The 26404-nt window shown below is 33.2% G+C and overlaps 1 protein-coding gene across 1 annotated transcript in view; it reads right to left on the bottom strand.

Moving 5' to 3' along the window:
• LOC145325755 (atrial natriuretic peptide receptor 1-like) overlaps window positions 1-26404 on the bottom strand; it is a 116776-nt gene that overhangs the window by 78591 nt on the left and 11781 nt on the right. Inside the window, exons 4-21 of the mRNA XM_080168698.1 lie at window positions 23022-23085; window positions 22408-22435; window positions 21951-21989; window positions 19134-19224; window positions 17970-17991; window positions 17458-17512; window positions 15569-15658; window positions 14437-14488; window positions 13488-13555; window positions 11704-11768; window positions 10695-10741; window positions 10144-10180; window positions 9382-9444; window positions 8398-8466; window positions 7773-7834; window positions 5731-5808; window positions 1449-1514; window positions 44-134 (exon numbers count right to left, since the gene is read on the bottom strand). Coding sequence (XP_080024824.1) covers window positions 44-134; window positions 1449-1514; window positions 5731-5808; window positions 7773-7834; window positions 8398-8466; window positions 9382-9444; window positions 10144-10180; window positions 10695-10741; window positions 11704-11768; window positions 13488-13555; window positions 14437-14488; window positions 15569-15658; window positions 17458-17512; window positions 17970-17991; window positions 19134-19224; window positions 21951-21989; window positions 22408-22435; window positions 23022-23085 — 1087 coding nt within the window. The remainder of the gene's footprint in view (window positions 1-43; window positions 135-1448; window positions 1515-5730; window positions 5809-7772; window positions 7835-8397; window positions 8467-9381; window positions 9445-10143; window positions 10181-10694; window positions 10742-11703; window positions 11769-13487; window positions 13556-14436; window positions 14489-15568; window positions 15659-17457; window positions 17513-17969; window positions 17992-19133; window positions 19225-21950; window positions 21990-22407; window positions 22436-23021; window positions 23086-26404) is intronic.

Below are 26404 nucleotides of genomic sequence, written 5' to 3'. Positions count from 1 at the left end.
TTGCTACAATATGTATTGTTGTATAAATGGGATAATTTCTTACTTGAACTGTTGAAAAGTCGGATCTAAATCCAGCAAGGCAAAGTCTGCTCGTCTGTCTCCATTGTCATCAATGCTCACATTTCCAGCTATACCTAAGATAGATAGATAGATAGATAGATAGATAGATAGATAGATAGATAGATAGATAGATAGATAGATAGATAGATAGATAGATAGATAGATAGATAGATAGATAGATAGATAGATAGATAGATAGATAGATAGATAGATAGATAGATAGATAGATAGATAGATAGATAGATAGATAGATAGATAGATAGATAGATAGATAGATAGATAGATAGATAGATAGATAGATAGATAGATTTGTAGATGGATAGGTAGATAGATAGAAGTCTGCACGTCTGTTTACATTGTTATCAATGCTTATATTTCCAGCTATACCTGAGATAGATAGATAGATAAATAGATAGATAGATAGATAGATAAATAGATTAGATAGACTTATCTAAAAATAAAACAGCCTAAAATTTAGAACTACATCAGTTGTGAACCCGAATTCTTAAGCGACAGACAAAAAGACACATTTAATTGTTAGTGGCATAGCTACTAAGCTATAAAAATTGGAAAGAATTTTAATGAATATAATAGATTTGAAATCTGCATAAAATTTTAAGGATTTTTTATAAAATTCGTTTTTTATATAATTCATTATTTAAAAGCGCAAATCCAATTTAAGTTATTAAATTTTGACCAATAGGATAGGTGGATTGGAAACTACCTGCGCTCTAATTGGTTGAATGATGTACGTCACTTAAGCTTCTCAAGTCAGGGCGCAGATAGTTTTCAATCCACCAATCACAGATGTCAAAATCATTTAACTTGATTTGTATTTGCGCTTATAGATAAAGAATTATACAAAAAACGAATTTTATAAAAATTCCTTAAAATTTCATGCGGATTTCAAATCTATTATATTCTTTAAAATTCTTTCCAATTTTTATAGCTTAATAGCTACTTCATATCAGAGTATGTCTTTCTGTATTTGTGAGCTAAAATTTTTGTGTAAAATAAACAATATGTAATTTAATTTCTCGGTTATTTTCAGGTATAAGGTATAACCAACAAGCGAAATAAATATAAAATAATATTTGGGGGGCAAGTGGAGAGGTCGTCAATTTTACGATGTGTTGCCCCCCAACGACAGCTGAAAAACACGTATAGGTTTCGTGATTTTTTCCTGAATTAATATCATTGTTGGTATAAGCTGGGTTCTTGTGCTAAAAATGCACGCTACTCTATAACAACACTGTAGCTAACACAACTATCTTCATAAAAATATTCGTTTTAAACCTAACATAAGTTTTGTTGTTGTTGCTGCAGTATATGTGTATGTAATTACCCCTCTATTAGATAAATAGCCTAAAGCCTGCAATTTAGTTTACCTGTGACTGATCTACCCCAGATTCGTTTGGTTACGGCCAGGCCATCCCTGCGGGATTCTATCCTCCCTAAAAAAAATTATCTAATATTTCAATGTAAACAAGATTTGTATTTTCTTTTAATTCAGTGGAGCGCACAGAGTTTTTCCAGGGGGGTGTACTAAAATTTTTTTTATAATTGCCTTATGGTTTTTTACCGTCGATGCGGTGTATTCATCACCCTGTATATTGTCTGGAGAATGGATAGTGATACACCGTTCCCCCCTTCTGCAAGCCTTTGCAAATATTCATCAATTATTAATCTTATACAAAAATTCAAAACTAGTTTAGAATAAATTCAGTTGTTTGTGGATCTGAATTTTAGCAAACTATTGTGTGTGAAATGTATTTAGAATTTAATGAACACAGTAATAGTGTCTGACTGATTATGACGTAACAAAAAATTAGCCAATGAGAGGCCACTATAAATTTTACCATTGGTCAATAACGGCGTCTCCTTGGTTAATTTTTTTTGTTACGTCATAATCAGTTAGACACTATTACTGTGTTCGAATTTAATATTTTTTTTTAGAATTTGTTCAAAATATTTAATACTGCAACTGTTTAACAAAGTACACTATGTTTTAAACAATTTGCACATTTTTTCATGATATTTCAAAGCATCGTGTTAATTTTGGCGCACTTTCACTCAAAATACCTTACAACCCCCCCCCCCTCTCCTATAAATTAATAGGAGGGTGGGGGGGGGGGGTGATTGTTTGTTTATTACTTTAGATTAGATTATTTTAGGTTACAATGGTTTAAAAGGTATCCCTGCAGTTTAAAAAAAAAATAGGGGGAAGGGGCTAACAGTGATCAATAGGCATTTAGTTTGGAAGTACCATTTTTTTATATAAGAGTATAAATCGTCATTTTTGTTGATTTCTAAAAAAAATCTTATGATAATCTCTAAACATAAGAGCTTTGTTTTTTTGTAAAGAATTTTGAATTTAATTTATTATATAACATTTTTTATTAAATAGTTTATAAATAGTAAAATATATATAATGTATGACGTAAAACACTTAAAACAAAATAAATGGTAATTTTTTACTATTTGCTAGCGGATACGCCCGCCCCTAAAGGCCTCTAGGGGTACTTAAATTTCGAAAAAGTATAAACATTTTTTACAAACTTACAAACATAAAATTATTTCTTTAAAAAATATGACTAGCGGCTGCGCTCCTAGCATCCATAAAATGGGAAACTCAATCGTTTTAGAAATTATAGAAACAAACAAAAAACTTACTACTTTAAATAATAGGATACGAAAAGAAAAGTTTGTATTTTTTTTTTGGTTAAAAGCACTTAAAAACAATAAATGTACATTTTGCTATTTTTTTTCCTAAAATATATTTTCATATTGTATTAGCTGCCAGGGTTCTAAAGACAATGGCCGATACATTCATTTACATCTCCAATGATGATTCACAAAACTACAATTAGAAGTTAAAACGTTTGAACACTCTTCCTAATGAAGCAACCAATTAACATTCAATAAATGTCCCCAAAGTTGTGTAGCCACCAAATACGCAAATATGTTATTATATGACTTTTGGGACTAGTGTAATAAACATCTAAATGTCCCCCCCCCCCTCCCTAATTTGCCCTTATGGACATGATTAACCTTTTTATAAAAAGGATAAGTAGTTATAAATGAAAATAATTAGGTATTTTTATCTACTAAAAGAGATTTAAAATTATATAATTTAGTTTGTTATATAAATTTAATTTTAGAATATCCATCTTAAAATAGTCTTAGCTTGTTATTACTGCGCTTCACATGGACATAATTATCCTTCTTATAAAAAGTAAAACTAAATAATTAGGTATTTTTATCTACTAAAAGAGATTTAAAATTATATGATAAAATTTGTTATATAAATTTAATTTTAGAATATCCATCTTAAAATAGTCTTAGCTTGTTATTGCCGCGCTTTACATGGACATAATTATCCTTCTTATCAAAAGTAAAAATAAATTATTAGGTATTTTTATCTACTAAAAGAGATTTAAAAGCGTATGATTAAATTTGTTATGTAAATTGAATGTATAAATATTTATGTTTAAAATGTCTCTGCTAATCTTTCCATCAGGGGTAAGGGGACAAGTAAAGAATTAAGAAAAACAAGGATGACAACATCCATAAAAGCGAAGCTCTGAAACGGCATGACAGACGAACATTAACATTAACATTAACGTACGGACTGACGGACGGACGGACGGACGGACCGACCCTAATTATAGAAATGCTTCGCTTTTAATAACGCCAATGCCCAAAATAACAGATCTGTTGTATAGATGTATATACAAATAACTACCTCCCTTCCTTTGTCAATGACCTAGTTTGTCTGCTACCTAATAATTTTCTGCTACTTGGATGTGTTAATACACACACACGATTGGTTGATTTTTAATGGCCCAATTGAAAGTGGGCACAAGGACAGTGCGATGATTCGGTTATTTACCCTTTCTCTCTCTAGTGTTTTACTCTAATCCAAAACAATAAATGTAAAAACAATAGATGTATAACCCTGCAACTACCTTGCCTAGGTCTTGGTGACCTTTTTCGTCTGCTAGGAATTTGCTTTCTGCTCTTTTGTAGCGACTTGAGTGTGTTTATATTTACGACGGTATTGGTCGATATTCAAAGACCAAATAAAAAGTCGGCACAGGGTTCACAGGATGTGGACAATCAGTTATTTCTATTGTTTTACTCTAATTCTACAAGTAGCAAAGCAACAATGAGAAAATGAACAGCAAACAGTAAAATAAATTTAAAATAACCCAATGTAGTTTTCAGGAACCCAGTAAAAGTGTCGGACTGATTATGACGTAAAAAAATAATTAGCAAAAGAGAGGCCACTATAAATTTTACCATTGGTCAATAACGGCCTCTCATTGGGGTCAACAACTGTATGTGCGCACCCCGTGGACCCAGTGCCGACTTTCAATTGGATCTTTTAATATCAGCAATTAGCGTTGTAAATATTTCATCCAAAGTTCCATTGTGAGCAAAGGAAAACCTTTCGCCTTATTTCAAATGAATTTCAAAATAAGGGGTTTATTGTGTTTTTTCGTTTGTTTGTTAAATTTTACTTTAAACCAAGTTAGGTTAGGTTAAATTGAGTAGGGATAAGCAAAAAACTACCCCACCCATATTTTTTTTTTCGATTTATGAAAAAATTATTTATGTTTTACATTTTTTTCTTCTTTTTTCTTTACTTATTCCTTTTTTTCATAGACTATTAGGAATAAAAAAGTCTCTCTTTTGGAAAATGATATAAATCTCTTTTTCGTAGAAAAAATGCATGACATAAAAAGAGGATAAACTGGATGGAAATAAGAACATTTTGATAAACGATTGGACTAATGTACTTTCATTGATTGCTAGGTACAACATGTCTAAGGAAACTAATAATGATAACAATCATTAAATCAACGCACAGCTGAATATTTTAATTTCTCACTTGCGATATTTTAATCTTCTTTCTCTTAAAAATGGAGCGTTGATTCAACATGTACTGTTCCAATCAGCAAACACCCCATATAAATCACTGAAAATGTTATTCTAACTAAGCCTTATAAGTTTTACACTTACAGACTTTGAAGGACAAACTTTAAGATAATGAACGAAAGCTTTTGTATACGTAACCAATTTTATATATACTAGCGGCTACGCCCCCTAGAAGCCTCTAGGGGCACTAAAGGAATGAGGGGGAAAAGTCGACCTCATCTTATTTTAAATTTGAGTTTCAAAAGAGTAAAAAAAGTATTTTTTGAGGGGGAGGGGGGCGAAGACATCCTCTTCAAAAATAGTTTAAAACCTTACCAGGACCTATAGGAAGCTTCACTGTAAAGGAGAACAATATCGGTTCAGCGGTTAGCGAGATCCTTTGGGACAGACAAAAAACGCTTACTACTTTATATAATAGGATAGGCCGCGTAGGTGCGAAAACCATTATCAACACCTTTTTCATGTATACACTGACGAAATACAACCAGGGGTTGTTAAAGAGCCTTTTCCCCTTTCTTATTTTGAAATAAATTGAAAAAAAGTTTTTTCACTTGTTTGTCTATCATTTTCCATAATGGTTAGATTATACAAGGTATATACTATATAAGAACTTCCTGCAGGTGTAGGGCATAGGAAAAAATCCTCTTATCATAGTTAAAAAAGATAATGGGTCCTTAAATAGTGCTCGATAAGAACTTTAAGGAAAAGCCCCATAAATTGTATATTTACCTGTACTCGCAATTTCCTCCGCCAAAGCTCTTGCATATAGTATCAGTGCGTCATGAAAGTTTGCAACAAAAGTGTTCACTAAAAAATAAAAAAAACAAATATATATGAAGCAAATTAAAACAAGGATGACAACATCAATAAAAGCGAAGCTCAGAAACGTTAAGACAAACGAACATTAACACGTGTAGAGTGTCACAAGTGAATAATCAGAATATAAATGTAGAAAAATCGAAACAAATTGTAAGTAAATCTGTTGAAAAACTGCTTAAATACAGGATATTGTTTAAGGACATACTTACATTTTACGTACAGAAATACGATTGTAGAGTTGCTACGCTTTCAAAATCGTACGAAGCTACTACAGAAATCACCATGCAAAGTTTGAAAAATTCTAACCTGTTTAAATTAACGAAAAGAGCTAACTGTCTGTGACGTACGGACGGACCCTAATTATAGAATAGCTTCGCTTTTAAAAGTCAACATTAAAAATCAACAAGAGCCTCTTGAAGATTATCATGAATGTTGTTAAAAGGATGTCAACATCCAAAAAGTAGCGAAGCACAAAAAGGATCATGTATTGACAAACAGACAAAGTGAGATAAAGATCATATGTTCAGTAAGATATATAAGTTGGAAAGAATTTTAATGTTATAGGGAGATTTGAAATCTGCATCAAGTTTTAAGGATTTTTTATAAAATTCGTTTTTTGTATAATTCTTTATCTAAAAGCGGAAATACAACTTCAGTTAATTAATTTTGACATCTGTGAATGGTTGATTGAAAATTATCTTCGCTCTGATTGGAGAAGCTTAAGTGTCGCACATCATTCAACCAATTAGAGCGCAGGTAGTTTCCAATCCACCTATCCTATTGGTCAAAATTCATGAACTTAAATTGTATTTCCGCTTTTAGATAAATAATTATACAAAAAACGAATTTTATAAAAAATACTTAAAATTTGATGCAGATTTCAAATCTCCCTCTAACATTAAAATTCGTTCCAACTTATATATCCTAATGTTCAGTGGTCATGAAAAAGAAAAAAAAAGAGAGAATATGTGTGATTGTTAAATAATAGATAATCTCGAAACCTTTTCAAAAGATAGATAAATTAGGTATGTTTTTGTATCATAATTGAGCTGTGAAGTTAATGCTCATTGGTAAGGCGCGTTCTGTAGTTGGTGGTTAAAATTCAATAAAATTCTTTAAGCCAACGAATAAAAAAAACAGTATAACAAATTTGGGGACTAGTGTAATGAACAGCCATTGTCCCCTTCCTCCTGCGAATTGACACCAAAAAATCTTAAGACAATAAATTAAAAGTTTGTTTAAGAATTAGAATGCTGACTCAAAGATCTTTTGATTGCAGCTGAAAGCAGGGAGGGAGAGGGAGGACATTGGGCTGTTCTTAAAGTTTTATAATAGTATTTTCTTATTCGTTGGCTTTATAACTTTGAGGACTTTTATTAGATTTTTATTGGTTGGTTTACTAAGTTATCAAACGATTCAAGAACTAATTGTAATCTACAGAGAAGGTAATTTTGTATATCAGCATTGGGGATGTACATCAATTTATCGGCCATTGTCTTATCCCTTTAGATCCCTATAATCCCTGAAATGAAAGTCAGGGAGAGAAGGAGACATTGGATTGTAAATTATACTTATTAAAGTCCTACAAACCCCTGGTGTGCAAACTTTTCGTCCAATAATTTTTGTCTATAGAGAAGGGGTACCATAATTAGTAGATGTAAAATAATGTATCCAGTTAGATCCCCATTAAAAGTCAACCAGGTCAATGAAAAGTGACATAATATTCCTACCCTGCTGAAGATTACAATTGTTGGTTGAAAAGTTTGGACACTGATAGTTTAAATCATACTAGATTTAATTAAAGTATCCAAAGTGTTGAATTAAAAGAATGGGAGAATTCGTAAAAATAAAACTATGGGTACCAGTGTAATGTCCAATGTCCCCCCCCCCCATTCTGATGCTTAGATAAACAATTAATGAGATCCTAATGGACAAGGAAACACAAAATTAACCTGTAAAATTCTCCTCATCCTGGCCATATGGTAAACCACTCGAGGCGTTCTTGATTCTCTCCCTAGATAAACCAATTGAAGTTCTAAAATAGTTATAATGCTTTTATAAAAGTAACAGAATGTCTATCTGTACTAAGGGATCTCGCTAACCAAAATGATTCCCCGTTACAGTGTAGTTTCGCATAGATCCTGGAACGTTTGATAACTATTTTGGGAATGGAAAAAAAGGTAGCATAATGTTTGTGTGAGTGTATTTAGTGAAGGATCTCGCTATCCGCTGAACTGATATGGTTCTCCTTTACAGTGAAGCTTCTCAGATATTAAGGGGATATTTGTTTATTTTTTTGGTGAGGAAACCCCACCATTCTCCCAAGAGAAATCGCTTAAAGAAAAAAGAAGAAAGAAAAAAATCTTTTTTAAAACTAGGATAAGAGGTCTAGGGTTGACTCCCCCCCCCCCCCCTTCCTCCCTTCTTTTATTCAATTACCCATTGATGCCACTAGGGGAGCAGCCGCTAGTAACTTTAAACTGAGAGATGTAATGCTCTTTATTTTTATGTTTTGAAATAACCAAATTTATAAAACTGCTACAAAATTAGGTTTTAAATCGATATGGCGATTCTAACCTGAAATGATCAAAAGCTGAATCCATGAGAGTTTTTGATGTTATTGTCAGTACGTTCTCAAAAGCTTTCCTAAAAAGTAAATACAGTTATTAGACCACCTAAAATAACTTTGTACATACAATTACATACTCCTATATTATAAAGTATGTGTCTGTAACTTATTTAACTACTGAACCAATTAAAACCTCCATTTTAGAAAAGACCCGGGAAGTTTTAAGGCTATTCTTTTACCCATCCCTTTTCTTTCGAACACAGCAACTATTTTTTTTGTTCGAAACTTAAGAATGAAATATCTACTGAACTGATTGATTTATCCTTTAGGAGAAGCTTCTCATAGGTCCCCGGATGGTTTTAGGCAATTTCATATTTAGTATAAGTTTTTTTTTGTCCCCTTTTCAAATTGTTTTGATTGCTCAAGGATATAAGGAGATATTGAGTAAGAACTTGCATCCTGTTATATGAAGTAATACGTTTTTTGGTCTGTAGCTGAACTGATTGTGTTCTCCAGTTAAGGGAAGCTTTACATATGTCCCAGGGTGGTTTTCGGCTATAAAATTTTAGATTTTGTCCTGTAAGGTTAATATGTATGTCCTGGGGGTGATGGTTTGGGCTTTTAAATGTTTACAAATGTGTCCTAGGATGTTATTAAGCCATTTTTGCTGTTTGGTCCATATCCCTTCAAATATAAAGACCCTAGATGGCAGGGGCGAAGCTGCTAGTTATTAATAGTTATTTCTTTCATCGTATTATAAACAGCATCCGCGTATATAGAATGTACAATTATAAGATTAAAATCAGTTTTTTTAGCCCCGAGGTGCCGAAAGCACAGGCTAAAAAAACTGGTTTTAATCTTATGATAGTAAATTTTTATTTTTATATTCGTAGAAAGCTGGATATTACACTATGATAGACATAGTTTTTTCGTATGGATGAGAACCGGTTCCTATCCACCGGATTCGAATGAATACGAGAAAAAAGAATTACCTCGCCCTCTGATTTTCTTCTCTAGAAGAATCTTTATCATACCAGGGTTCAATATTGTTCTCACTGACACATTGTCACAACAAATTATTTCCAGTATGGCTTCCCAACCGATTAATATCCGCTGGATTAGAACCAGTTCTCAGCATCGTATTACAGACAATTTTCCACAAATATTTAAAAAAAAATCATAAAATCAATACCAGTTTTGTTAAACCAGACCTTGGCCCATCGGGAACAACAAAACTGGTTTTAATGTTAGCTTAACTTTATTTTCCTACTAGCAATTACGTCCCTAGAGGCCTCTATGAGCACTTTAGGGAAGAAAAAAAAAGGGGGGGGGGGTCAAACCTACACTTTAAATTATAGTTTTAAATGATAATATCAAAAGGAAATTATGTGGGGGGCATTTTTTTTCTGGGGTGATTTTTCTTGGGAGTGGAAGGTACCTTCTCCAAAATAGTAATCAACTCTATTGGGTCAGCAGTTAGCAAGATCCTTAGGTACAGACAGACAGAGATACAGAGATCCTGTTACATCTATATGAGGAGGTATTTGTAATATGTCAAATGTCTATATTTCTATTTTCTGTCTTTCAGTAAATCTTCTTAAATTCCTAAATCTCTAAAATATATTCAACTTTCAAGTTAGAAAATATTTTTCTTTAAATCCTGTTATATTTCAAACTAAAAAAAAATGTTATAACTTATATTTTGCTATTATCTCCATTATAAAAATTTAAATAGTTTTATTTAGTAACAATGCCTGCTGAAGAAATCCACTGTAAAAAACACATAATCTCCTAAATAATAAAGATTAGTTTTTGTATATCATTATTATCATAATTATTTTAATACATTTGTATGATACATCAATAAATCGCAATCTCAATAATAGACATTATCATTTTAATCAAAAGAAGGGGTAAATTTGTTTATAATCATTGGGTGTATAATTTTATCTATTGTCCTATCTCTGAAGATACTTTGGTTTAAGAACTACAATATTAAAAAAGGGAGGGGACATTGGACTATAATTAAACAAGTAATCAAAGTTTTGAAATCACGTTATCTTGTTCGTTGGACCAAAAACTTTTATTGATTAGTTCCAAACCTATCAACCGATGATTTCAATATAAAGAAGGCGTTATTTTGTTTATGATAATTGGGAAGTGCATCAATTTATCTACCATTGTCTTATCCTATAAGATTCATACAAATAAAGGTTGAAGAGGATATTTTAGTGCTTCACTTTACACACAAAAGAAATTTTAGAATTTGAATTGATTGTAATAATGGAACCATTAAAATTTTCACCTTTCTCTGTCATTCCAAGTTTGCTGGCTGTCAGCATAATCTCTCTGTAGTGGTAGATATACAATAGATAGATAGATAGATAGATAATTGGATAGATAAATAGATAGAATGCTGTCAGCATAATCTCTCTAATGGTGGATATACAATAGATAGATAGATGGATAGATACTTAGTTAGAACGATAGATATATTCCAAGTTTGCTAGCTGTCAGCATAATCTCTCTAATGTTGGATAAACAATAGATAGATAGATGGATAGATACATAGATAGATAGATAAATAGATATATTCCAAGTTTGCTAGCTCTCAACATTATCTCTTTAACGGTGGATATACAATGGATAGATAGATATGTAGATAAATAGCTGAATAGACCAATTCATTAGATGAATAAATAGATATATAGATAGATAGCCAAAAAATTGCTGACAGTTTTATTCTTTTAATTCAAAATATGCAATAATTATTTCAATATTGATTACAACAGCAATTTGGAAATTTCACCAGCAGCATTTTTTGCTCTCTAACTATAAACCTTTTTAAGGCCTCTTTGAGGGCTTTCTTTTATTCTTTAACAGATAATGTATATATTCCAAATTCTATTGTGTTAAAATATTAACATTGTTAGTTAAAGTCCTATAATTTTTATTAACAATATGTTATATGAGCAACCAAAATTTAGATATTAATCAGCAGATTCTTTCATCTCATGATTGAAATAATTTGCCGTTTGTTAGATCTTACTAAGATACACATTTAGCTACTTGAAATATTCTCAGAGAAATTGAGGGGACCTTGGAATGTAAAATATGATCTCTAATTTGTTGTCTTAAAACCATTGCGGACTTTTTATTAAATCTAGTAGAGTTCATAATTCATACCATAATTTTAATCTACCAATAGTGGAAATTTGGTTTCTCATGAACACTTCTTATAATTTATCATTTAAATATCCGCGGAAAGCTGTCTATAATACGATAAGATAAATAACTATTATTGTATATCCCTGACACTATGTTGAGGAGCACATAACAGGATAACTCTGGCCTTTTCAGAGGTCTTATTTAGGATTTCCTGCAAGTAAAAATAATTATACTTAAAATAAAATTTCAGATGGTTTTCATCATAATTCCTATTCGCTTACAGAACCGTTTTTTGAAATTAAGGGAGGGGAGTTTTTCATGGCCACACAGGAGTTAGGTATAAGAAAAAATGGGAATAGTCCCTTTCGTGGCAACGCCCCTTAAGGGGTGAAACGTCGTACTTTTAAAATGGCTTTTAGGTTATATTGGGTTAGGTGATTGCCCCGCAGGGTTAGCCAATAGGCCCCGCAGGGTTAGAGCCCCACGCATGGGCTAGAAATAGGAGAAAAGCTACTGTGAAAAAAAAGAAGAATCGCCCCTTAAGGTGCGTTGCCACGAAAGGGACTATACCCGAAAAAATAAGAATTGCACCCTTATACAATCAATATACAGTATATCAATTTAATAATATAATATTTATCAATATAGGTTTCAATGCTCAATAGCAACTTTGAGAGAAATCCAGAAATTTTACTGAAAGGTATGAAATAGTTTATTTGGACAATATTAGCTTTATTAAATAAAATGTATAAATCGATTTATAATTACTTTAATGTTGCACCAGATTTCCATTTAAAATAATAAAGTAATACTCGCAGCTGTCTTAAATAACGATACTCCCCACCCATCCCCTTTACTACATTTCCTCCTCTCCTACTTGATAAACGAACTGACCAATTAATGAGGTCTACATTAGCAACTTAATTTGACGACAAATTTTCCCTTGTCAATGCAATGTATTCATTGATACACATTACATAACTGTCAAACACGATGTGAAAGTCAAACTGTCTTTAAGTAAGTTTAATAAAATAGAAATGGATAAGGACTATAGAATGCTAATATAACTCTCATTTATTGGTCAGTCCGTTCATAAATTAGTTAGTGAGATAGGGTAAAGTGGGGTATCGTTATTTTTGCCAGCGAACATCAGTTTATTATAGTACAAGAAGATATGTATTTGAACAGAAGTATGCAAATTTACATAATTTTATGCACTATTTGGTAGTCTCAAAACCTGGTACGTCCATTGCATTTGTCAAAATACCAATACTAATACAGATCCTTTGGATTTTGTTATGAGTCTTAATAAGTTTGTTTAATACAAAAAAAGTGTAATTTATTATGTAAAATAGTAAGGGTTTTTCGTCTGCATCTTCGGATTTCAATTATTACTAAGTTGATTGAGTTATCCTTTTATGGAAAGGTTCAAATAATGTCTATGGCACTTTTAGGCTATTTCTTTTTTTTTTGATTTAAGCCATTGGGTAGGTGTAGGCTATTTTTCTGTCTTCTTCTGGACTTTGTAAATACAGAGCCCCAAGACTTATATAATATAGCTTTAAAATTATTATTCTAAAATTGTCTGGGGTTATGATGAAATATCAAATAAAATTATGATAAATTACATAATCTATAATACAAAGTAGAACGATGACTGTCTCTGTTTGTTTTTTTGTAGCGAAGGATCTCGCTAACCGCTGAACTGATCGGGTTCTCCTTTAAATGGTAGCTTCTCATAGGTCCCGGGAAGGTTTATAACTATTTTCTTGGAGGGTGGGACACCCCAACCCCCGAAAAAAATGAAAATCCCCCCCCCAAAGAAATTTTTTTTAAAAATTTTTCTTTTAAATCTAAAATACGAAAAATTGGTTTAATCAAATCTCTTGGGGCAAAGCCCCTAGAGGCTAGGGGCGAAGCCGCTAGTTACCTCATAAAGTGTAACATTAGCTGTGCTCGCATCAAACGGAGTTGTTGAGATCTTTTCATTATCCAATCCTTAAATAAATAATATTTGGATCTAGTGCAGTTTACGGTAAAATGTTCCTGGTAACGATTATCTCTTTTAAATCTTTTAAATTGTAATTAATAATGTTATTATTAAGGCCATTAATGTAATGTATGTTGGTGCAAATGGTCATGTAGGCCTGCAAGCTGCCGTGCAAGAGGCGCGCAGTTGCACAGGATTAAATATCATATCATAAATTTAAAGCGCTCTAATGGCCAAACGTGGAACGTATATTATGCTCGCACAAAATTTTAACTCACAAAAAAGTCATACAAATAATCTGGAATATTCATTTATTATTAATTCATCTCGCAGTGCACATACATGCGCGAAAAAGACTTATTTTAAGCGTTTTTTACTTAAGTAAAGCTTTTCCTTGACATCTTTGGATCTTAGCTATTTCAGATCATTTATAGACCTTCTAATGCTGCTTATCGTGTGCGGGCATGACATGTACGTTCAGCAGTTTGGTAGCTAGCAGCCTTTAAAGTTCATAGATTTTTAGAGATAATCGTTACTAGAAAATTTTTTACCGCGAACTGCATTAGATCCAATAACATAATAATTAATTTCTTTATACATTTTTCAACAACTTTATCCTGTAATAATATCCTACTTATGGTTTTCATACTTCATAATCGTAAGTAACACTTTATTAATAAAAACGGGAAGGAAGGGGATATTGGTCCCCAAAGTTTTATAATTACGTAACCTAGCTTTATAATTTTGAGTATTCAAATAAATTTTAATTGATTGGTTGGTTCCAAACTAGCAGTGTCCAAACTTCTCAACCAATTATTTAAATCTACGAAGTGGTAATATAATTATTATAAAAATTGGGAATTAAATCCTTGGAATAATGAGCCTTTACCTCCAAGTTCATTGAATGTTTGTCCCAAAGCAAATTCACACATTGATCTACCCTAAATAAAAATCAATATAAAATATATAGTTTACCATCTATCAATATTTTAGAAATTATTTTCCATTAAGTATTTTTATTAATCTAAAAATCACTATATCTGTCTGTCTATCCGTCTATTCGTTAGTGTGATTTTCTCAACTTTAAGGTAGACAGCTAAAATTTTAAGCTGTAGTAGTTTAAGTTTCCAACACATATATTCTATACATTGTTTTGTCCGTCTATTATTGAATTATATAAGAAATAAACCTTAATATTTGAAAGGTTTTATGATTTTCTTTGATATTTTGTATATTATCTCTCTTTCTTTTATTTTTCATGAAAACTGAACATATCTATGGATAATATTTGTATTAGAATTTTACGGAAGTTTGACACTGGATAATGTAAGTTCATTAACATGACATATTTTCATAATAATACACTATACACTATGTCGGATATGTGTGTAATGATTCTAACCTAGTATTTAATAGTGTATATACTGTACACAATGTACACTATGTACACAAAACTGTACCTTTCCGCTCTGTGCTGTATAAAAATTGTACATAAGCATGACAACATTAATTGTACACAAATAAAACCTATTATACAATAATAATAAATAGTGTAAATATGTGTACAAAATGTACAAATGTACACTATGTACACGAAACTGTACCTTTCCTGGTAATATTGGTACATGAACATGACAAGTTTAATTGTACACACATATAAACCTAGTACACACTAATATAAAGATGTGTACACTATGTACTTATGTACTTTGTACACTTAACTGTACCTTGCCACTCTGTGCTGAATAATATTGGAACATGAACATGATATGTTTAACTGTACACAAACATAAACCTTTTTTTTTACACAAGATGTATGCAAAATGTACACAATGTTCTTTGTATACGAAACTGTTCCTTGCAACTTTGTGCTGGATAATATTGGTACATGAACAGTCATTGATTGCCACTCTGTGAACATGATATGTTTAACTGTACACAAATATAAACCTTTTTTTTTACACAAGATGTATACGAAATGTACACATTGTACACTATGTATTTTGTATACGAAACTTTACCTTGCCACTCTGTGCTGGATAATATTGGTACATGAACATGACATGTTTCCAATTGTATTCATCAACCAAATGTCGGAAAAAAACTGCAAACTAAAATAAAAAGTACATAGTTTTATTAATGAAGCTAATATTTAAACTTTAATTGTCCGCCTGTCTGTCAATCTTTATTGTGGGGGACAGTTCCAGATGCATGGCTGAAATTTGTGGCCAAGATTTACAAATTTTCTTTAAAAGTAACTTTGGATGCATTGCAGATCACGGTAAAATGTTCCTAAAATAAATAATCGCGACATGAATTAACGCTATAATTGTTTACAAATCAGGTGAATTAAAAATATGATTTTATCATCCCAGTCACCCTCAATCTTTTTCATATCGCCTCATTTCAGAAAGTGTGAACGAAAATAAAAAGCTGGGAAGTCTTTGCATAGAGGCACGTGAATTTTCATTTTAGTTCTTCCAACAGATGTCAAATTTATGGTCCAGTATCCCCTCCCTCCCTCCCTGCTAATTACCTAATGATAAGTTCCTCCCACACATGTCAAATTTATTGTCCAGTGTCCCCTCCCTCCCTCCCTGCTAATTACCTGATGATAAGTTCCTCCCACACATGTCAAATTTATAGTCCAGTGTCTCCTCCCTCCCTCCCTGCTAATTACCTGATGATAAGTTCCTCCCACACATGTCAAATTTATAGTCCAGTGTCCCCTCCCTCCCTCCCTGCTAATTACCTGATGATAAGTACCTCCCACACATGTCAAATTTATAGTACAGTGTCCCCTCCCTCACTCCCTGATAATTACCTGATGATAAGTTCCTCCCACACATGTCAAATTTATAGTCCAGTGTCCCCTCCCTCCCTCCCTGCTAATTACCTAATGATAAGTTCCTCCCACGCATGTCAAATTTATAGTCCAGTGTCCCATCCCTCCCTCCCTGCTAATTACCTGCTGATAAGTTCCTCCCACACATGTCAAATTTATAGTCCAGTGTCCCCTCCCTCCCTCCCTGCTAATTACCTGATGATAAGTTCCTCCCACACATGTCAAATTTATAGTCTTGTGTCCCCCCCCCCCCACCCTGCTAATTACCTGGTGATAAGTTCCTCCCACACATGTCAAATTTATGGACCAGTGTCCCCTCTCTCCCTCCCTGCTAATTATCTGATGATAAGTTCCTCCCACACATGTCAAATTTATAGTCCAGTGTCTCCTCCCTCCCTGCTAATTACCTGGTGATAAGTTCCTCCCACACATGTCAAATTTATAGTCTTGTGCCCCCCCCCACCACCCACCCACCCTGCTTATTACCTGATGATAAGTTCCTCCATCACATGTCAAATTTATAGTCCAGTATCCCCTCCCTCCCTCCCTGCTAATTACCTAATGATAAGTTCCTCCCACACATGTCAAATTTATAGTCCAGTGTCCCCTCCCTCCCTCCCTGCTAATTATCTGATGATAAGTTTCTCCCACGCATGTCAAATTTATAGTACAGTGTCCCCTCCCTCACTCCCTGCTAATTACCTGGTGATAAGTTCCTCCCACACATGTCTAATTTATAGTTCAGTGTCACCTCCCTCCGTCCCTGCTAATTACCTGATGATAGGTTCCTCCCACGCATGTCAAATTTATAGTCTTGTGCCCCCCCCCCCCACCCACCCTGCTTATTACCTGATGATAAGTTCCTCCCACACATGTCAAATTTATAGACCAGTGTCCCCTCCCCTCCTCCCTGCTAATTACCTGGTGATAAGTTCCTCCCACGCATGTCAAATTTATAGTCCAGTGTCCCCTCCCTCCCTGCCTGCTAATTACCTGCTGATAAGTTTCTCCCACGCATGTCAAATTTAAAGTCCAGTGTCCCCTCCCTCCCTCCCTGCTAATTACCTGATGATAAGTTCCTCCCACGCATGTCAAATGGCTGAACTGATCAATCTTCTTTCTAATTCCAAAAAAATTTCATAATCATTTTTATTTATAAAATTCCCTAAAATTTTATAATTATGATAATTAAAATTAAATGTGTTTTAATCTCAAAAAATCATTTTAATAAAATAATTATAAAATCAAGGATGACAGCATCCATAAATGTTTACCAGTAAACTGCCATAGAAAAGAATAAGTAGGGAAGTTGGAAGAAATATTGTTTTACAAAGTCTTTTAAAGCTTGACCTACAGACCGACGGACGATGTAAATCATATACAAGAAACTCATCGGTACAAAGACTCATCATCAAACACTTCAGCTGTATATCGTTCATAGCAGCCATGCTAAAATCACGAGTTCCCCGGACGGACGGACTGGCAAATGAATTATAGAGTAGTTTTTTTGGATACTAAAAAATATGAATAAATAAAAAATTTAAAATATGAGATGAATGTATTAAAAATCATTTCACCTGAAAGCAATCTCCATTCCACCTAAATTAATATTTATATTTAGTAAATTTAAAGTAAAACAATTTAATATTTAATATACAGAAACGATTATTTCCAATAGTAGAACCTCAATTTTTGAAATAAATAAAATAAGAAGTTAGGTAGTTTTTGACCCCTTTATTTTCAATTATTAAAAAACAGGGAAGTGGAGGGTTCAGTTCTCGATTGACAATTTTAGGGAAAGCGCCATATAGAATTTTTATAAATATGAAGGTGTCAGACGGTTATATCCTAAATTCGATTATCTCGACTCTACTATAAAAACTGGTACAGGGAATTATTTTACCCCAACTTTTCTCTGTTTTTTCCATAGTCAAATATAAAAGTTTATTTTGATTAGTGCATTTTTTGTTGGTCAAAAAGCAAGGATCTTAATAATCCAGCATACCTGGCAACAGTCCTTACCTGTGTACATAACTGGAATATCCTAGTATCCAGTATACCTGGAAACAGTGCTTACCTGTGGACATGACTGGAATATCCTAGTATCCAGCATACCTGGCAACAGTGCTTACCTGTGGACATAACTGGAATATCCCAGTATCCAGTATACCTGGCAACATTGTTTACCTGTTGACATAACTGGAATATCCCAGTATCCAGCATACCTAACAACAGTGCTCCTGTGGACATGACTGGAATATCATGGTATCCAGCATACCTGGCAACAGTGCCTACCTGTGGACATAACTGGAATATCCCAGTATCCAGTATACCTGGCAACAGTGTTTACCTGTGGACATAATTGGAATATCCCAGTATCCAGCATACCTGGCAACAGTGCTTACCTGTGGACATAACTGGAATATCCTCCTGGTATCGAGCATACCTGGCAACAGTGCTTACCTGTGGACATAACTGGAATATCCCAGTATCCAGCATACCTGGCAACAGTGCTTACCTGTGGACATAACTGGAATATCCTCCTGGTATCGAGCATACCTGGCAACAGTGCTTACCTGTGGACATAACTGGAATATCCCAGTATCCAGCATACCTGGCAACAGTGCTTACCTGTGGACATAACTGGAATATCCCAGTATCCAGTATACTTAACAACAGTGTTTACCTGTGGACATAACTGGAATATCCCAGTATCCAGCATACCTGGCAACAGTGCTTACCTGTGGACATAACTGGAATATCCCAGTATCCAGCATACCTGGCAACAGGTGCCAGCACATACGGACACACAGGTCCCAGGAAAACATCAGGCTGAATACAAAAAAAAATTAATTTCACATGAAATATAATTGAACATTGAAACTTCTTTAGGAACAAAAAAAAGTTTGTAAATAATTTTCGAATTCAAATGTTTTAGCTGTATGTTCTAATTTGATAAAAACCAATAAAAAAGTAATAATGATAATGTTAGGATACTTTTTTTTATATCAATTAGCTTATCCTAATATTTACAATCTACACCCTTTCTTACTTCGTATATTTTCAAGTTTTTAAGAATTTAACATTTCCAAGATAATATATCAAATAAAACTTTCATTACCTCTCCCTGTAATGAATTTGATAAAACGACTTTCATTTGCCATAGGGTTAATAAAGGTTCAAGATTGGTTTAAAGACAATTTTATATGCCCGCTTTAGAGACAAGACATACCCAATTATTTTTCTTTTAAATTCCAAAAAAATGTTCTATAAAATGACATAAATTGTATATAATGTACTTTTTTATCAAAATGCACCAGAAGTCTTTGAGTAATTTCCAGGATTTTCGTATTTCTTTGATGTTGTAAGTTCAGCACCAAAATGAATCAGTGAAAGGGCAATGGATAATGCAATCATCTTTACACTAATTCGTCTGTGACAAGAATATCCTTTGTTGGCTGGATGGACGAGCTTACTAATAAGCGAGTTCCATGTTAGCAACTAAATTGATGACAATTTTTCCTTTGTCATATTCTATATCCATTATTATTGCTGATATTTGCGAATAATAAAGAAAATTTGCAGACAATATGCAGAAGTAGAAGCACACTAAGACAGAGATCTAAAGGGAAAAGACAATTGCCGATAAATTGATGTACAGTACATCCCCGATAATGATACACAAAATTACCCCTTCTGTAGAATACAATTAGTCTTTGAACTTTTGAATACTTGACTTAATTAACCAACCAAACAAGAAGTCCTCAAAGTTATTAAGTATAAAAATAAGAAAACTTTGGGGACTAGTGTAATAGACAGCCCATTGTCCCCACCCTGACACTAAGATCAGGCAGTAGATATACATTTGTAGGGTGTACGTGACACAAATATTATATCAATCTCAGGGAGGGAGGGGACAATGGGTTGTTTATTATACTAGGCCCCAAAGTTTTTTATAATGTTTTTTATTCGTTGGCTTAACAACTTTTGGGTCTTTTATTGAATTTTTATTGGTTTGTTCATTATATTTAGTGTCCAAACGATTCAATCACTAATTGATATCTACAAAAGGGGTAATTTTGTGTACCATCATTGGGTATGTATATCAATTATCTTATCCCTTTAGATCCCTGATAATTCTAGTTTTTTTTCAGGGATCTTAAGGGATAAGACAAGAGAGATAAATAGATTTAAAGCCCCAATCAACAAAATTACACCTTCTATAGATTATAAAAATATCATTTGAAAGTTCGAATTGAACGAATAAGAACAATGTGGTTATAAAACTTTGGGTACAATGCCAATGTAAATTGTGCTGCAATGTCTCTTCCCTCCCTGCCTGCATATTATACAAGTATTTTTATATAATGTACGTAGAGTTCTACATGATGCATTCTTACAAAAGTTCCTCTTAAATATTGTTATCAGGGTTCGGAAGCCGCGCGTAAGCCGCGTGTAAGCCTCAGTGAAATCTTCATTCTATCACTATAAAATTCAGCTGGATGTATAAAACTGCTCTTTAGCAGACAATCCTTCTTTCTGAAATTTCTTTTTCTGCTCACAAGAAGGTTTAAAACTGAGGCTTATGCGCGGCTGAGGCGCGGTTTCCGAACCCTGATTGTTATACAATTATTCAATCCACCTAATTAATTGTAAATTAATTCGGTTCGAAACTTTTTTATTGGTTAGTTTAAAGTATCAGTATAAAACTTTCTTCTAATAAATTTTATCTTTTATCTTTAGAAAGGATAATTTTGTTTTTCAATGGGGATTCACATAAATTAATAATGCATTGTCATATCTAATTCTGATTAAGAATATTTTAATATTGAAGATTGCCTTAAGGAATGATACGTGGACATTTTTCAACTAACCAAGTGTTTTGGCAATTTGAATTTACCAAGATTATACATTATGTAATTTTGCCGCCGAACAAAAAATGGATGTATACATGCCAGTAGTATATGTATTAGTGATGGGAATCCGGATCCGGAATCCGAATCCGGAATCCGGAATCCGCCCAATTTTCGGCCAATTTTGGAATCCGAATCCGGATCCGGAATCCGTTTTTTATAGCGGATTCCGGATTCTAAATTGGTAGGCTAAATTTAATTTAAATAGGTTAGAAAATACCAAGCACATTTTTAGGACATACGTAGCACTTAAATTTTTAATTTTACTAATGTTATGTAAATGTTTTAGTTATGCTGGAAGTCAACACTTTAAACAAATCAAGGCTTCAACCAAGTAACATAGTGATAAATTAACGAAAAAAGCTATCCCTCTGTGACGGACGGCCTTTTAAAATACTGCTAGAATCCGGAATCCGAATCCGGAATCCGCCAAAAATAAGAATCCGGAATCCGCAAGAATCCGTCACTTTTTTTTGACGGATTCCTTCAGAATCCGGCCCAAAATTTCGACGGATTCCCATCCCTAATATGTATAGTTATTAGCATTTCTGCAAAATTCAGAAAATTACTACCGAACATACACCCTAAAAAACCATCCACTGCATTTCTGGTGGTTGTAAAAAAGTCATGTACCCAATTGTTTACCTTATATTTGTTGTACATTTCCACAGCTGTTAGAGGACCCTAAATAAATATATGTCTTGAAACATTATATATACAATACATTATACATACATATAACTTTTTTTTGTTATTCTCCACAAAAAAAGATTAGCTTTTACTTGTCATAAAACATTTGTTTTAGAAATTGCCTTAGCAAATATATCTTAAGAGCCTAACTTGCTAGCCACTAGTCCTTTAAATACACATAAGATCTCAATTGAAAAGAATAGTTATTTATCGCATCTTATTATAGACAGCTTTCTGTGGATATTAAAAGGAAAATATACAAGATTAAAACCAGTTTTGTTAGCCCCGAAGTACTTAAGGCCTGAAGCATTACAATAATTGTAGACAAATCAATCTTAAGAACTGTATTGGACAGACAAACATACATACATCCTACTACTTTACCGTCTGGTATTGAAAAAGCTATAGAAACCTGTATAGAATTACAGTCAGTATCTCCTGTTAGAAAATAATCAATCATTACAAGATCATAAAGAGAAAAAATATAAAAAATGGTTCAAAGGAAATGGCAAAGACGAGATTTATAACCTTACTTTTGATTAAACATCAAATTGTCTTATAGAATAGTTTAATTCTATTTAAGTATTCTTATGGATTTTTGACAACACAAATCCAATCCCCCCACTTTCTAATGTGAAAAATATTCTCGTATTCATTCGAATCCGGTGGATAGGAACCGGTTTTCATCCATACGAAAAAACTATGTCTAGCATCGTATTATATCTAGCTTTCTACGAATATAAAAATGTATAATCATAAAATTAAAACCAGTTTTTTAGACGGTGCCTTCGGCCTTCTATATCCGCGGAAAGCGGTTTATAATACGATGAAAGAAATAACTATTCTAGCTCCTGCAGGGAGCTCCAACACTTCAAAGATTATCCTTGTGGTGTCATAACCCTACTGTGTTGTAGGGTACCCATTCCAAATTATAGCCTAACCTTACCTGACCACCCTTCCCTATCTTATTTTCAATTTACTTAAAAATTATGGAGGTATTTTGATTTAATTAATGATTATTTTCCTAGCAGAATTGTGTAGTTCCATTCTGGTAGATATTTAGCCATCCCTTTCGTTGCCAGCACTAGACCTACAATTAAATATATTTGAAGATTCATATTTTATCTATGTCCAAGTAAGCTTGTATGAAAGTTAAAATATGTTTAGCCTTTTCTTTCGTTACCAGCACCAAACCAACAATTCTTAAATAAAAGTAACAGGATGTTGGTCTGTATCTGTGTTTATGCAAATGTTTGTGTGTAACAAAGGATCTCGATAACTTCTTTTTAAAACTAAAAGTACATATGTTTAAGATGATGTTGGGCAAAATACAATAAAATTATAGGATTTAGGGCTTACATAGCCTGTAAAACTTAGGAAACCCCCTACACCTAGTCTAGACTGATAAATTGTATAGGATTTGCCCGTGACTTAACAAAGTGTCTAAAAATCAGCCATGTGACGTCAAAAAATGAGTGATTATCCATCTCCTTTTTAGAGGGTTTCTTTACCACTTTTCTTCTCATCTCTCTCATTTTTATGACATCACATGGCTGATTTTTAAGACACTTGTAAAGTTACATTTTGCCTGTTGGGTATATTCTCATTCAGGAGGATTTTCCGTTCATTGCCATCACTGTCTCAACAATGAAAACAAAAACAAAAAAAGTTTCTATCCACTATGATAATCTCTGAGGGCCCATAGGGCTTTCTAGTCTAAACTTAACCTAAATTTAGTCTGAGATATATATTAGCTAACCTCTCGAATTGAAGAAAATATCTTTTACAATTGACCTTTCCCCTGCATCCCTGTATAGAATTGGTATGAAAATATTGAAGCTCGTGTACGGAAATGAGGTTTGACAGATAAAGTATTTCAGTTAAAGAAAACAATTTTTATGCAAATGTATTGTTCGGAAAGAAGAATTTTTAAAAGCGCAGTTTTTCTATAATTTGGGTCTGATGTTCGTCCGTCCGTCCGTCTGTACGTCTGTACGTACCGGTTAGCGCTCCTATTGTTAATTTTAGTATGTTAGAAATGCCCTATCGACTTGAAACTTTGCATGAGATCTTTACCATCCTCCCCCATTAACCCATCACCTCCCAACCTTCTGGATGAACGCACTAAGCAATAAGTGATGTTCATGTTAGCAAGCTAAATTAACGACAATTTTCCCCCTGTCATAGTATCCACGTATATTCTTTATCCATTTGTCTGAAGAATATATGTATGTGCTGCAAAAGATCAAGAAAAAAATTTGAAATCCATTAATGAAGAACATTGTCTTAAACTGTTTGATTGGCAGGTCTAGAGATGGATTAGATAAGATTGAGAAAATATTTCATTTTACAAATAGAATGTGTCTCACTAGCGGCTACGTCCCTAGGGCCCTATAGGGAAACATGATAAAAAAGCGGAGGGGGGAGAAGTTGTATATCACTTTAAATTTTAGTTTTAAAAAGGAAAGTTTCAAGAATCTAGGGGTGATTTCTCGTGAGGGATGGAGGCACCCTCCCAAAAACATTACGGTTCAGCTGTTAGCGTACAGACAGACAGACACAGAGATATCCTGTTACCTTTGATGTACTTTTGCCGATGAATATATAATTAATGGATGTATAAATGCCAGTTTTAAATATATTTATGACAGTTACTATATCTTTACTATATATTTTACATAAAAGGTCTATTTACAAAAAACATTCAGATGCTTAGAAAAATTACATCGTCTCCATGGAAAGATAATCTTCTCCTTTCTCCACAAAGGTCCCAGGATGATTTAGGCTACTTTGTTTGAGTTTATGTTATGGGTTGTTTTTTTAGGCTCTTTTAATGACCTCATTCCTCTAGATTTTAGGGGCGCAGCCGCTGGTATTAGATATTTCGTCATTAAAATGTTCAAAACAAAAAATAATAAAACTAAAAGTATTAATTTTTTACTATAACCTAGAAGATGTATAAAAATATTTGCTCACACTAGTTTGAAATATTAATGAGAAGTTAGAAAGAAAGAGGACCCTTTTAAATATTTATTCTTATGTCAGTGTTTATACACTTGCGCATTTTATCATAATCGCAAAAAGACACATTAGAAAATATAGGTAAGGGGTTGTTTATTGTTTAATAATGAAATTGGTTCAGTTTGTGCTGATGTAATAATATTCAGTTTTGATCAGAGGCTTAAAGATTTGTTTTAGGGGGTGTGTCCACCCACCTTTCAAAATTAAGGAAAGTAGTGGATACACCACACCTCCTTAGAGGTACATCCCTCTTGAAAAGAGTCTACGACCTACTGATACGCCACCTCTAAAACACCCAAGCGGGTTGTCAAGTTTTAAAATCACAACCTCCTTAAATTCACGAGTAACTATTTCAGTTTATGGACGCTTTAGGACTTTTGAGTATATTATCTAGGTGGATGGACACCTTATGTGAATCCACCTCTCTGACCTTAAAATTATCTCTTATTGTCTGTATTACACCCCCCAAGTGTGGTTTACACCCCACAGATCCCCCCCCCCTCTTTGATTTTCTCTTAATAAATTGAAAACAAATAATTGTAGATATACCGACGAAGCCCAATCTGTCTTACTTTTAATTCCTATGACGTCATAAAAATTACGGAGATGAGAGGAGAAGTGGGAAAGAAAACCCCTAAAAAAGAGATGGATAATCCCTCATTTTTATGCCGTCACAGGAATCAAAAGTAGGACAGATTAGGCTTCGTTGGAATACCCACAACGTCCATCCCTTGTTTGAATCCACTTGGCAAAATAATGGCCTGTATGAAAACAATGTGTGGATACACATTATTGAACGGTATAAATTTAAATTAGCTAAACTCAAATTTTTCGCTAATTTGAAAAACACTGAATACCACACTCACTTCTGAGTAGAAAAAATGTAGAAAAAAACATCCTTTAAAAGTCACATAGACATGTTAGAGAAAAGAGGAAAAAAATGAAAAATTTATATATTTATCTAAGGAATTGTTTTAATCATCTAACTATCTCTTCAGAAAGCTATTCTACAATTGGAAATATCCATAAGTCTGTCCGTAAGGGGAATATTGAATTTCTCAGCTGTGTGATATTTAAGTGTAGGATTTTCTTGTGCTTGATAATTCCTAGGACTTTCGATCTGTCTGCCTATTTATTGGGTAGTAATAAACTTTATAAAAAAATTGTTTCCTTGGAATGTTTGAGCCCAAAAAGTGCCATTGTAATAATTTGATACTCAAGGATTTATAACCATGTTTTCTTATCGGTTGGGTGCCGTAGATTTACATAGATTTATTGCACTTTGCTTATCATTTAAGTTCTATTGGAAGATTAACGTGCCAAAATGACATGACAATTACTTTAGAACTCTCTTTGTCTGTTCGTCTGTAATACATTTTTATGCCTCT

Source organism: Acartia tonsa, chromosome 8, assembly GCF_053477335.1.
Source record: "Acartia tonsa isolate MP-2025a chromosome 8, ASM5347733v1, whole genome shotgun sequence".
Lineage (NCBI taxonomy): Eukaryota > Metazoa > Arthropoda > Copepoda > Calanoida > Acartiidae > Acartia > Acartia tonsa.
This window is presented reverse-complemented; position numbering and strand designations above follow the sequence as displayed.